This window comes from Carassius auratus, chromosome 47 (genome assembly GCF_003368295.1).
Source record: "Carassius auratus strain Wakin chromosome 47, ASM336829v1, whole genome shotgun sequence".
In the NCBI taxonomy this organism is placed as follows: domain Eukaryota; kingdom Metazoa; phylum Chordata; class Actinopteri; order Cypriniformes; family Cyprinidae; genus Carassius; species Carassius auratus.
In genome coordinates, this window is record NC_039289.1 from 6,308,145 (window position 1) to 6,322,829 (window position 14,685).

The following is a 14,685-nucleotide window of genomic DNA, read 5'->3' on the forward strand; positions in this document are numbered from 1 at the left end:
TTGGCGTTGGGACAATTCAATGAATCAATAGTTTCCTAATTAAGGTTGATTTCATGCTAATTATGCTGCTGAAGTACAAAGTTTAACGACAGGGAGACTAATTTGCCCTTATCTGGTGCATTCAAATGCATTTAAGTCTTAATTACAAAGGACTTAAGTAGCTTTGTTCTCATAGGTCAACTTTTCATAATCAATGAACTATCTATTTCAAAGATTGTCCTGTTTGTAAAAAGCATCCTCCTTCACAAATATAGCTTAAAGTGCTTGAATATGACTTAATGCTCAAAGCCTAAGCTTGTTTTGAGGGGGACTGCACATTTTAGAGAGCTAGTGAGGTTATGCGGGTGAGTGAGTACATTGATGGTGATTACCTCCTCCTCTGAAATGTGGCGAGAACCATCAGGTGATTATGAGTCTTTCCACTATCTGTTGTTTTGGAGCGCTAAATAACTCACTCGCCATGGCTACCTAATGAGGTCTGATGTCCTCTCGGTCTTTGAATCCTTGAAAACCTATTTATATTCTGCGGTTACTTACCATTTCACAGCTTGAAGGAAACTTTGTGCTGCTCCTATTTGTTCTTGGCATCCTCAAGACAAAGCCAAGCATCAATTGATCGTTTATGACTTCTAAAAATAGAATAAAATGGGCAGATGGTTGAAAATGGCATCAGACTGTTCGTATGTAGGGTGTAAAGTTCATTTTTGATGACTGTGAATAGAATCATAATGTCTTTCCCTTGTAAAAAAATAAATACAAATGAATGATTCCCTGTGCAAAAACCAGTGCTGCCCGATAAGCTGATGATTTTTTTTATTGCTGCTTTTAATGATATATATGTCCTCAGTTTTGTGTTGAACCAAACACAGATGTTGATTTTATTAAATATATGCCAAGTGTTACTTTCTTGCCAAATTCGAAGTAATATTTCAAGCAATAAAGTTTACAATTTGTCCATGAGAAAAACAAACATACATTTGTCTCAGTTTTTAGTTATCATTAACAATAAACGCTTTCCACAAAGTACCACTAAGTTTTACTATGCATTATTGTAAAGGGGGGAAAAAAGTTTTATTATAAGACATGAAACGATGCATGCTAACTTTCACACCTCTGCATACATTTGATTTATCATAATTTATCCATAGCATCTGTGGTTATTTTTTTATGACTATCTTGATCAAAGAGCCATGTTTTATGCTGTTTTGTTTGAATAAACTTTCAAAACATCTTGTGACGAAGCTACTTAAACAATGTTCCATTAATTAGGATGTGACAAGAGCCTGAGGTTGTTTTGCAGCTTTGCATGAAATAAAGTTGTATGATGATGGGCTCAAATTTACTTACCGTTTAGTTGAACTTAATTGAGTTCATTATATCAGTTCTGTGATGTTTGGTTTAGCATATCTGAAATAAGTCACACTTTATTTTAAGGTCCAATTCTCGCTATCAACAAATTAATAACTATGACTTTTGCATCAATAAACTCCTAATTTGCTGCATATTAATAGTTAGTAAGGTAGTTGTTAAGTTTAGGTATTGGATAGGATTATGGATGTACAATATGCAGAATATGTGCTTTAATAAACAGCCAATATGTTAATAATAGGCATGCTAATGAGCAACTAGTTAATAGTGAGAATTGTACCTTATACTAAAGTGTGAGATTACATTTTATTTTCTTATTTGCTTCCTGCATGGAAGTACAGTAAACCACAGCACAATCTCTCGTCACCAGCTATTATCTTCCTCAAAAAAAGTGCAAATCTCATTTAAAAAATAATATATAGTCATAATTTCAGTTCATAAGAGTCAAACTTAACTCAGTTAAGCATTCCAAATATTTCTTGCTTCATTTCAAATAAAGCAAGAAATGTTTTGCGGTTCAGAATCGGAGAATAGGATGTTTCATTACTGCTCTGACACTGATTCATTCAGCTAGGGATTGTACATATTTTAAGATTTTTTTATTATTATTATTCAGCTAAAAGTTTAAATGGTTCAAATAGGGTTTGTGAATATTTTTGAGCGAATTATGGATCACATTACAATGGTGGTTGTGCTGTAGAATGACTTGTTTATCTGAATCACACTGCAAACTTAACCAAGTACACAAAACATTTCTTGCTTAATTTCGAGCAAAGCAAGAATTGACTGATGGTTCAGTGAATCAGCAAATTAGATAATTCTGTAATACTGACAGCTAAGCATTAGGTTTAAATGATCTAAATAGAGTTTGTCTTCGGAGTGTTTTATTTACTTCATAAGAGTCACTGGCTTGTGAATCACATTAAACTGGTCATTGTGCTGTAGTTTATCTGATTACACTGCAAACTCAACTCAGGTCAAATTAAATTTCTTTTGCCGGTAAACTGAGGAAACATTGGCGTCAAGTGTCACATTATGTGGCGGCAAATAGCTCTAAGTCCATGAGGTATTATTATTGTAAAGTCTACTTGCCACACAGAGGTCGTTGGAGATGGCAGGAAATGAGCAGGTCTGTTGACGTCAATTCTTGTGTAACCAAGTGTAGCCTTGCGTTGGACTGGTTTTGTTTCGCATTGCCCTTTGTAATAAAATGCTTTCAAAATCAAGAGAGCAAGCTGCTGGAGCAAGCTATCGGGTCTTGAAATTTCAATAACAATTAACCTTTCGCAGAACCAGAGTGCAAAAATATTGACTTTATTTCTCACCGAATGCCATGCGTACATTCCCCGACAAGCACCCAACAATTCAAAACATCTTTGATCATAAAACAGTCATTTAAGTACTCTTGAGTCCTTAAAAAAAGGACACCACAAGACCACAAGGTCAATCGTCATCCAAAGTTTTCCCTAAAGGTGCTGTGATCTTTTATCATAAATATCCTTGCGTTTCTTCACTGGCTGTGAATGCGAGAGCTGCCAGCTGTGCGGGGATGCTGGGAATAAATCATGTCCAAGTGGAAATGTCAGAGAGGGCCTTTCAGACGGGGCTGCCGTGAAATCGATGAGAGGCAGAATCATGTGGTTAATCAGCCCCGCGTTAGCACTCAGGAGTGAAGGAGCAGATCAGAGCCCCGCTGAGAGAACGCTCTCGCTCCATACCGAGGGGAGATCGCATATACGCTTCTACGCTCTCGAGCCCGCACACATGTGTGACTTCTGCTGTTTGCCTCCGCCAGAACTCTGCTTCACTGCTTAAATGATGACTTTATGATAATATGACAAGACAGACACACACACACTCTCACGTACACTCACTTATCTACCAGATCAACCAATCCGGTCTCAGTCATGCACACTTGTAGTAAAAAGCAGCAATCTGTTTTGACGAGGTCTGTGGAGGGCTCTCAGCCTCCTGATGATAGCTGTCCGTCAGCGCACGATACGCTCTTCAGCTGAAGAAATACACGGATTCTTTCACCTTTTCCAGATCAAAATCACCTATAAGAGAGAAATTACATGATTACGTTCTTTTAGGATTGAATATGTAACATTAAAACTAAAGATGGGTACCGATAACTGGTACGTAATTGAGTCAATACCAGACTACCGATATGCTTCAGGACAATCGATACTGTTATCAGTACTTGTGCTGCTTTATCTCTGTATGCTTCGGTGTTAATGACGAATTAGAAGCTGCTGCTTGTTATTTTCCATCCCTGAATGATGTCATCACGTGGCCATGCGCATATGCGGACAAACGTTATGGTGGCAATGTTGAAACGTTTAAGTGTGGACTCACGTTACTTAACTAGCGTCAACAGTAGATGGGTTTCCATCGCCCTGCTTTCATGTGCATTATGAAGTATCGCATCAGAATCGACTTATGGAAACACTGAATTTCGAATAAAAATTGCTTGATTCACAAAAAGTTTTTACGCTCGCTTGAGGTGGGTTTTGACTTTTGCGAAAAAGGGTTAATGCGAATAATGGGAGATGTAAATGCATTTTGCGAATAAATTCCTCCAAGCGCAAAAAAATTTAAAGTCATGTGACTTTGCGCTATGGGACGGTAAATCCTGACTAACCAGCGGACCGATCTCATTCCACCGCATCTTTAATGTTGTTATGGTCATTCGGGAATGCCCGAGCAAAGTCTGTCATCAAAGTATTTCTGTACTATTGCCTCATAGAACTGTTAAACGAACAGCAGCATCCATTTCCGAAGCAATAACTACATTCATTGTGTTTCATCTGCTCGTTTAGAGGTGTTTTGAGGTTATTATGTACAGTCTTGTTCAAAATAATAGCAGTACAATGTGACTAACCAGAATAATCAAGGTTTTTCGTATATTTTTTTATTGCTACGTGGCAAACAAGTTACCAGTAGGTTCAGTAGATTCTCAGAAAACAAATGAGACCCAGCATTCATGATATGCACGCTCTTAAGGCTGTGCAATTGGGCAATTAGTTGAATTATTTGAAAGGGGTGTGTTCAAAAAAATAGCAGTGTGGCATTCAATCACTGAGGTCATCAATTTTGTGAAGAAACAGGTGTGAATCAGGTGGCCCCTATTTAAGGATGAAGCCAACACTTGTTGAACATGCATTTGAAAGCTGAGGAAAATGGGTCGTTCAAGACATTGTTCAGAAGAACAGCGTACTTTGATTAAAAAGTTGATTAGAGAGGGGAAAACCTATAAAGAGGTGCAAAAAATGATAGGCTGTTCAGCTAAAATGATCTCCAATGCCTTAAAATGGAGAGCAAAACCAGAGAGACGTGGAAGAAAACGGAAGACAACCATCAAAATGGATAGAAGAATAACCAGAATGGCAAAGGCTCAGCCAATGATCACCTCCAGGATGATCAAAGACAGTCTGGAGTTACCTGTAAGTACTGTGACAGTTAGAAGACGTCTGTGTGAAGCTAATCTATTTTCAAGAATCCCCCGCAAAGTCCCTCTGTTAAAAAAAAGGCATGTGCAGAAGAGGTTACAATTTGCCAAAGAACACATCAACTGGCCTAAAGAGAAATGGAGGAACATTTTGTGGACTGATGAGAGTAAAATTGTTCTTTTTGGGTCCAAGGGCCACAGGCAGTTTGTGAGACGACCCCCAAACTCTGAATTCAAGCCACAGTACACAGTGAAGACAGTGAAGCATGGAGGTGCAAGCATCATGATATGGGCATGTTTCTCCTACTATGGTGTTGGGCCTATTTATCGCATACCAGGGATCATGGATCAGTTTGCATATGTTAAAATACTTGAAGAGGTCATGTTGCCCTATGCTGAAGAGGACATGCCCTTGAAATGGTTGTTTCAACAAGACAATGACCCAAAACACACTAGTAAACGGGCAAAGTCTTGGTTCCAAACCAACAAAATTAATGTTATGGAGGGGCCAGCCCAATCTCCAGACCTTAATCCAATTGAGAACTTGTGATGTGATATCAAAAATGCTGTTTCTGAAGCAAAACCAAGAAATGTGAATGAATTGTGGAATGTTGTTAAAGAATCATGGAGTGGAATAACAGCTGAGAGGTGCCACAAGTTGGTTGACTCCATGCCACACAGATGTCAAGCAGTTTTAAAAAACTGTGGTCATACAACTAAATATTAGTTTAGTGATTCACAGGATTGCTAAATCCCAGAAAAAAAAATGTTTGCACAAAATAGTTTTGAGTTTGTACAGTCAAAGGTAGACACTGCTATTTTTTTGAACACACCCCTTTCAACTAATTGCCCAATTGCACAGCCTTAAGAGCGTGCATATCATGAATGCTGGGTCTTGTTTGTTTTCTGACAATCTACTGAACCTACTGGTAACTTGTTTGCCACGTAGCAATAAAAAATATACTAAAAACCTTGATTATTCTGGTTAGTCACATTGTACTGCTATTATTTTGAACAAGACTGTATATGAAAATTATTATATTCAGTACCTTCTCCTACTTTTTTCTTAGTGATGTATATAGCCAGTTTATCAGGAAGTGATGATTTTGTTCTTTTTGACTCGTTGGATGGAAACGGTGCTTGTTCACAAATGTTTTGTGTGATATTTCAATTCAATCAATCAAACTTTATTTCTATAGCCCTTTACAGCAGCCACAAGGTGTCCAAAGTGCTTCACATGAGATACAAATAACACACCATTTGAACACAATATTCGAATAGAGTAGAGAAAATACAATGTTTCAATGTTACACCGCTACTGCGTATCAAACGCCAATTTAAACAAATAAGTTTTAAGTTTGGTTTTAAAAAGTACAATGTCTGTTTCAGTGCGCATGTCAGGGGGGAGCTTGTTCCAAAGCTTAGGGCCAGCAACAGCAAAGGCCCTATCACCCCACTGTTTATGCTTCGACTTAGGGACCTGTAAAGTGCATTGATCAGAAGATCGCAAGCGCCGATTTTGTCCACCCAGAGTTAAAAGCTCAGACAAGTACTCAGGGGCTAGCCCATTTAGAGCTTTAAAAACAAACAATAAAATCTTAAAATCAATCCTAAAACGCACTGGAAGCCAGTGGAGAGTAGCTAAAACCGGAGTAATGTGTGCTCTTCTAGGAGTACTGGTTAAAAAGCGAGCAGCAGCATTTTGTACAAGTTGCAAACGGGAAAGAGATGTTTGACTCAGACCGACATAAAGAGCATTGCAATAATCAAGCCTTGAACTAATAAAGGCATGTAAAGCTCTTTCCAAATCGTGCCTTGTAAGAAAAGGCTTAACTTTACTTAGCAGACGAAGTTGGAAGAAGCTCATTTTTACTACATGCTAATCTGTGAATCAAATTTCATGCTGCAATCAAAAGTCACGCCCAAATTCCTGACAGTTTGTTTGGCACATGGAGTCAAAGCTCCCAAACTTACATTTGAATTTACTGACTTGCATCTTGCATTGAAAACAATGCATTCAGTTTTATCTTCGTTATCTTCGTACAATTGTGTGCATAAGTTAAATTCGTAATGGAAACTCTGCTAGTGTCAGATGTAATATATGCAGTAGTATTATAGAGAACCAATGAGGCAACACTGGTAATATAATGAAACATTTACAAACAAAACATTAATAATTGAAATGAGTTGGATTTCACATAATCATTAGTAGAACTAATAGATTTAAGTTAACGAATTGCCTAGGCTGAATCTAGTAGATCATCTTTCTTGATCACCAAATCGGCAAAACTTCAGCTTTGCCATTATTATTATTATCAGTCTTGAAATCTGACGATTATTTCATCCGTAACTGTCATGAAAATGGAAAAATTTCATTTCAATTTAATCAATTTCATTTGTGCTTGAAAACATGAAATGAATCCCACAGGATATATTAATATAGATAAAACACTTGGGCAGTTCTGGGGCGACTGACTCGTGCAAACAGTTGTGCGTGGACTGCTTGCTTGTGTACAAAGGCAATCAGGCTTATGGGACACACATGGACGGATACACACTCCTCAGGGAGTCCATTTTTTTTTTAAATAAGGAGGAGTCCTGGAAGAATACTGAGTGTGAATCCAATAGCACGCTTACGTATCAGGTTCAAACCTATAGGAATAATATTACAGAAAAGTGATTATCACTGTTACATGGTGAATGCTCGTTTTTATTGACGCTGAGCTTTCAACCACATAAGAGTACCCCCTCAATATTGTCTCTGCTGAATCAGCATTTTGATGTGCCAGATGTGTGTGATTCTGCTGTAAGAGTGTTTCCTTCCGGCCCGTGTTACGTAAACAGATTAACCAGTTGACAAAATTAATTGTCATCAGTTTAATGAAATCTATCTCGCTGATGAACATAAAATCACATGTGCGATTCTGTGACATGATGCGCCATTACGCAACAGTAAAAAGCTGCTTTATACCTGACAAGCTGTCCATGGTCTGTGTGTCTGAAAGCGTCAGCTGTGGTGCTCGGGGTTTAACTCACCTGTTTGAGGAACGCTGCACAAAAGCTGCGCCATCTTATAGTACTCTTCAGATTTCTTTGGCTTCGTTATAACCCTGAAAGATTGAAAACTGGACTCAACTGAACTGAACCACATCACGACAAAGCCTCAGATAGATTACAAAACATGAACACGCCAATTTAATACAAAGTTTTATCAAAGAAATCATGCTTTGAAATAATTGCTGCTGATTTGTGGTATTTGTTTGAATAACGTATTTAAGCACACAAACTATTTATTTGAGTTTTTTTGCATTAGTATTAGTGTACTCAATCAGTTATCAGCTATAACAACCAGAATTGTCCATATTAGATCATCCTAAGTAGCCTATATTGAATATTTATTGGCCAAAATTGTAAATTTAATTGTTTCTGGTGATTTCAAATGAACTTGTAACATGAATAACTATTGATTAGTTTTTAGTGAATAATTGTCTTCCTTTAACAAAAGCAGAAAAGATTGATAATATTAGAAATTGTATTGGGTAGTGGCCTTAGTTTGAAAAAGATTATTATAATTCTAAATATAAACTATTTTGTTTTTAAGTGTAATTTTCTTTTTAAAATAAATGTATAATACCAGCCACTGCTCAGTTATCTGCCTTAACATAAAAATGATTGTGTATTTGCCAATATTTTATATATATATATATATATATATATATATATATATATATATATATATATATATATATATATATATATATAAAAAACTACTTATATACACTTTTTTGTGTGTGTGTGTGTGTGTGTGTGTGTGTGTATCAGGAGTGTAGATTTATAATATAGGCCATTTATCGGTTATTGCCCATAAACAAGAAGATAATGTAATTATTGGTATATAAATTTCAAAATCAGTACTCCAGTAGTTACCATTTATTAGTTCAGTGGTGGACAGTAACGGAGTAGCTTTACTTCGTTACTGTACTTAAGTACATTTTTCAAGTATCTGTACTTTACTGGAGTAGTTTTATTTTGATCAACTTTTACTTTTACTTCACTACATTTCAAAGCATAAAATCGTACTTTTTACTTCACTACATTTCATAAAACATATCGTTACTCCCTATAATATCACGTGCTCCGACACTCAGAAGCGGTGTCTGACTCATCATGAACGAACTGAATCTTTTCAAAATAAACTTTTAAATCCAAACGATTCGTTTACGAATTAGAATGATCCGATTGCAGCTGTTCTGGTTTCGACCACTCACTGATTCAAATGAACCGTTTAGTGCGAGTCACCAGAAGTAAGAACCGGGAGATCTTGTGAGCGCGCGTGCGTCTGACGTTGCTAAAAGTAAGTTATAATGTCGAAATTTTGGATTAATTATTGTAACTGAATATCATATTTAGGTCAAAACTGTCAGTTGTTTGGAAACTAAATCCGTTGTAAAGAGTGATCTGTTTAAGCCCACTGAAATGCTCGAGTGCAGACGATGCAGACACATCAATTCTAGGTAAAAAAACAACAACAAAAAACCCATGAAATAAAACAGATTAAATACAATAACTCGTGCACGTTCAAATTCACCGCTGCCGTAATGTTAACAGTTTTATTAAAATGTCCTATGTTACGTCTGTTTTTATTTTGTTTATCGACAGTAACGTTATACATATGTATATTGTTTGGATTAACTAGACGAGTAGACAGACATGAATGTTCATCGTACTGAAAATAAGTAAATATTGTTAGCTGATGCTAACTGTCTAGCTAACAAGCTTGTTGGTGCTAAGTTGATGTAATTTTTATAAATAATGTCCAAATATTTTATATATAGCCACCTATATATATATATATATATATATATATATATATATATATATATATATATATATATATATATATATATATATATATATATATATATATATAGTTTACATCTGGTTAGAAAAGAAAGGATGTGATGTTCAGAACATGGTAACTACAGTAATTATCAGTGGGAAGAGATGCACCCCGTTTGGCCAGGGGTGTTTTTAAACCACAGACAAGATTTGAGAAGGAAAAAATCATTATCTTTATTTACATTTTTTTTTTTTTTTTTCGTAAAATGTTCTTCCTAACTTCAGGCCTTATTATCATGTCATATATACAGTACAGACCAAAAGTTTGGACACACCTTCTCATTCAAAGAGTTTTCTTTATTTTCATGACTATGAAAATAGTAGATTCATGCTGAAGGCATCAAAACTATGAATTAACACATGTGGAATTATATATAGAATTATATACATTTCAAAAAAGTGTGAAACAACTGAAAATATGTCATATTCTGGGTTCTTCAAAGTAGCCACCTTTTGCTTTGATTACTGCTTTGCTCACTCTTGGCATTCTCTTGATGAGCTTCAAGAGGTCGTCACCTGAAATGGTCTTCCAACAGTCTTGAAGGAGTTCCCCGAGAGATGCTTAGCACTTGTTGGCCCTTTTGCCTTCTGTCTGTGGTCCAGCTCACCCCTAAACCATCTGGATTGGGTTCAGGTCCGGTGACTGTGGAGGCAGGTCATCTGGCACATCACCCCAACACTCTCCTTCTTGCTCAAATAGCCCTTGAAGCCTTGAGTGAGACTCTACAATTTTCATAGTCATGAAAATAAAGAAAACTCTTTGTATGAGAAGGTGTGTCCAAACTTTTGGTCTTTACTGTAACTTTGATATTCTGTAAAACAACAAACTTTAAAATACTTTTTTCTTACTGGTGAAAATCAGATGGTCATCTCTGTTTTCTCTCGGGTACATCACAGTGTAAGCTTCACAGTGAACATTACTCTCATCAGCGTAGTCCATATCAACAACAAAAATATATCTTGACTCCATATAGTGGTTATTTTGAAAAAATCCAAGGTATTTTGAGCAGTAGGATTATAAAAAGGATATGTGCTAATATAAAATTAAATTAAGTAGCCTATATAAAATTGCAAAAATCTATCTTGCAGTACTTTTTTACTTAAGTACATAAAACTCGAGTACTTTTGTACTTTCACTTGAGTAAAATTGAAAAAGGAGTACTTTTACTTTTACTGGAGTAATATTTTACCATATGTATCTGTACTTTTACTCAAGTACTTGATTTGTGTACTTTGTCCACCACTGTATTAGTTACATACATCAGTAACACCTAATATTGGATATTATTTATCAGATGATTTAGCGTATTTAAAGGTGCTGTATGTAGGATTGACACCGAGTGCTTGAACTAGGTATTGCAGTCCAAATTGAAAATACCAGGAGAGGGTTTTTTCACCCGGCCCCTCCTCCTCAGACTTGACGCAGGTTGCCAGATTGACGACACAAACAGAAGCGAATGCACTTGATGATGAATAAAATTAAATTAAATACGCTGTGTTTTCCGCCAACTGGCAACCCGCGTGCCGTAATACAATTGGATAAACTGGCAGTGGTTGGGTTTCTCAAACCAAAACAGAGACAGACATTCCGGCCCAAAACACACATTTTCAAAGGGGAATAACTGACTGTAGCATTGTTTTTCAGATAAACAAGCATGTTAGCTTAGCATGATTCTTAAATATCTGCAAACATATTATGGTATTTTTATGCTTTAGAAGAGTCAACATCTTACATACAGCATCTTTAATGGTTTCTAACTATTCAAAGTGATCTATTTAATTTTTTTACAGTCTTTAAACATGCCCTTTATTTATTTCTTCATTTACAAAGAAAGGTTTATAAAATCAGCCCGAGTCATTGGCCTGAATGTCACAATGATCATCAGTATATATCTGATATTTAATTCTAAATACAAACAGTTATTTTAGTTTTTAGATTGTATCAGTTTTCAGTATAGTTTTATAATATCAGCCTTTTATTGATTATTGACCATAAACAGGAGAATACTGTAATTTTCCAAGATCATTGAATCCTTTGTAGTTAGCGGTTTAGAAGCTACTACCGTCGAGTAGTTACAAATCAGCAATGTGGAATAGTAAAGGACTTACGGAGGTCTACTGCAGTATTTCTTCAGAAGAAACCCGGACAGCTCCTTTAGAATGGGCTGACTGTGCAGAGCCACAAACTGCTCACGACACACCTGAGGAGCGACAAAGAGCACTCAGTCAATCATTATGCACACTTATGTGCTAGCTTTAATGCTATCTCCCTCTCGCTTCAGCTTTCTCTCAGACGTTTCACCTCTCTCCTGTTTGAACTTTCCCATTTTAAGAGGAATCTGTGGTCAGAAAGCACATCAGGGAAATACTCACAGACAACATACCCCTCACAAAAGGAGACGAGGATGGGAAAAGATAAAAGTCCAAAAAGGATTCTCAATTCAAACAGCTAAATATGGTTTAAGGGTTATTACGCTATTAAGCTTCAGAAGTTCATCGCAAGTGTCATATGGTGGTTAAACATATCTAACAAAGGTGACTATAAAGTAAGTAAAGCCAGTGAAACAACATAATGATGAATAAATGACGATGTAGCTTTAATTTTTGGGCGAATTATTCCTTTCGGTTTCTTTTCATTTTTGGGTGAACTAACCCTTTAATGACAAGGTTGGGCGGTTTAGTCATTCCTGTTAAAAGAATATGCACTGAAAAACATTCGGCAGTGAACACTGTGTTCCTTACACACCCTGTTCATGGTGTCCACTGTCACGGCATGGGTCCAATAACAGTCATGGACGGACACAAACGTCAGACCAGCCCTGCATGTTTCAAGAAAACAGGAAGATGTACTTGTACATACCACATTTCCAACAAAAACACCAACAAACAATACCAAAAATAATGATTAGTATTATTATTATTATTATAAAATGTATTATTATTTTAAAAATATTAAATATAAAAATGCATTACAATTAATAATAATTAATTATCATTATTTATATTTTTTTATTAAAAACATAAAATATTATTTACTAATAATGAACACTGATATCTTGATACTATCTAAATATAATTTGTATTATTATTATTAAATATCTGGAGTAATTTATTGTTATCAACATTAATACAGCTATTACTTTGAATTATAAAAACAATGAATAGTTATTCATATTATATTATTATTAATAAAAACACGCATTATAAATAATGATACAATTAAATAATATTACACAATATTATTGCTATTATATATTGCTATTATTAAATATATGCATTTCAATTAGTTTATTAATTTATTTGTATTTAAATAATTTCTTATTACTTGTATTACAACTACTAATAATAATGAATGTTAATATTTATTGTTGCAATTGTTATTATATCAATAATAATAACAATAACTTTTATGCATTGCACATATATTTCTGGTCTAATGATCATGTAGTTATTATGGTGTCAAAAATAATACAAAATATTAAAATCAGTTCTGCATATTAAACAAAATAAATTAAAAAACTAAATATAATCTGTATCGTATATGTCATAAAAAGGTAATGTTGGTTGCTCTCTATTCGTAATACTTGATAAACAAACTCTTGGTTTTCTGTTTCACACCCTTCATGTACTTATTTGCATGTTTATGAGATATAATACTGACTGAATATGCAAAAACAAACAATCCATATTATTTTTTATGAATATTTAATGAGGTAACCAGAGTTTAGTAAATGATAGGTGTTTGGTGTCAAGGAACCTGCTGTAATGTACAGGCCCAAAGTTAAAAAACCTGTTAACTCAGTGTTAAAAGCCTGTTTGAGTGTGGGATGCCTGCAGAAGTGTCAGCTCATCACCTGTAACAATGCAGGGATGTCAGCATCATGTGAGTGGAGTCCAGAGAGTGGATGAAATTAGGAGGGAAGGCGTTTTTCTGCTTCATGCTGTCTGGTTTCCTAAATAAGGCACAAGAAGAACAAGCTCAGTCTTGATATGAAGCACACTTGGGTAATTAAGGCCAGCGTCGCTATCTTCTCGCTGGGCAATACATAAACCTGTAGCGCCAGGAGCCATACATCACTGAACAGGTAGGTCATTCTTAATTATCATCCAAGACAGAGACACACAATGAACATAGAGCACCTGCTGGACCAGTAAAGAGTAAAGAATAATGTGTGTGCTTATAATGGCTGAAGATATTTCATTATACTGCTCCATATCAGCCAAAAAAGTGATACTTTATAACCAACTAACTAAACTGTTGAACGGTAATGTATATAATATACATACTGAGTACTGAAGCTATCGAGAACTGACTATCCATCTACAATCTTTAGGTTTCACTGAGCGACACGGAGCCGGAGAGAATATCTGGGAATTGAGCAAGGGCTTTAGGTCACTAGCCCCAAGAGAGCTGCTGCCGCGCTCATTATTTCATAATTTATTCAAGTCTACTCATTAATGAGGGTCTATTGAGCCTCTAATTAGAGCACATGAAGGATCTTTGATTTGGTCCGTAGTCTGTGTGAAACTCCAGTCGGGTCTTCACTTTTGGCTGGTCTCGAACAAGATTCTTCAGCTACAACCCACCCTGGAAACTGTCCACTGGGAAATCAGAGAGCTTCTACTGGATAAGCGTGACATTTCTTTCAACACCTAGAAGTGTGACTGACATCTGGTACATTGGCATCAGAAGTACATGGACACCCAAGGCCATTTCTCAAAGCCTGAGAGCGACATCCAATCACAGTGGCGGCTGTCGGTCTAGCCGCGAGCGCTCTTGGCCATTTTAGAAACATGGGAGATCCCTTTTCAGCACTCGGGTTCCTGTGATAGTCCGTACTGGTATGTTTGTCTATCACAGGCAGTGATAGAGACATACAAGTGAGGCTCGTCATAAGTGGTTTTTAATCACATCCTTGTGGCTTTTTTTGGTGGAAGGTCAGCAAGATAACTCCCAACTGAGGCTT

The 14,685-nt window shown here is 36.0% G+C and overlaps 1 protein-coding gene across 1 annotated transcript in view; it reads right to left on the bottom strand.

Annotated features, from left to right (window-relative positions):
• Positions 1-2,553: 2,553 nt before the first annotated feature.
• LOC113064926 (DNA-directed RNA polymerase, mitochondrial-like) overlaps positions 2,554-14,685 on the bottom strand; it is a gene marked incomplete at its 5' end in the record, with an annotated part of 47,153 nt that continues 35,021 nt past the window's right edge. Inside the window, 5 exons of the mRNA XM_026235939.1 lie at positions 2,554-3,425; positions 7,856-7,929; positions 11,828-11,919; positions 12,465-12,537; positions 13,573-13,671. Coding sequence (XP_026091724.1) covers positions 3,376-3,425; positions 7,856-7,929; positions 11,828-11,919; positions 12,465-12,537; positions 13,573-13,671 — 388 coding nt within the window. The remainder of the gene's footprint in view (positions 3,426-7,855; positions 7,930-11,827; positions 11,920-12,464; positions 12,538-13,572; positions 13,672-14,685) is intronic.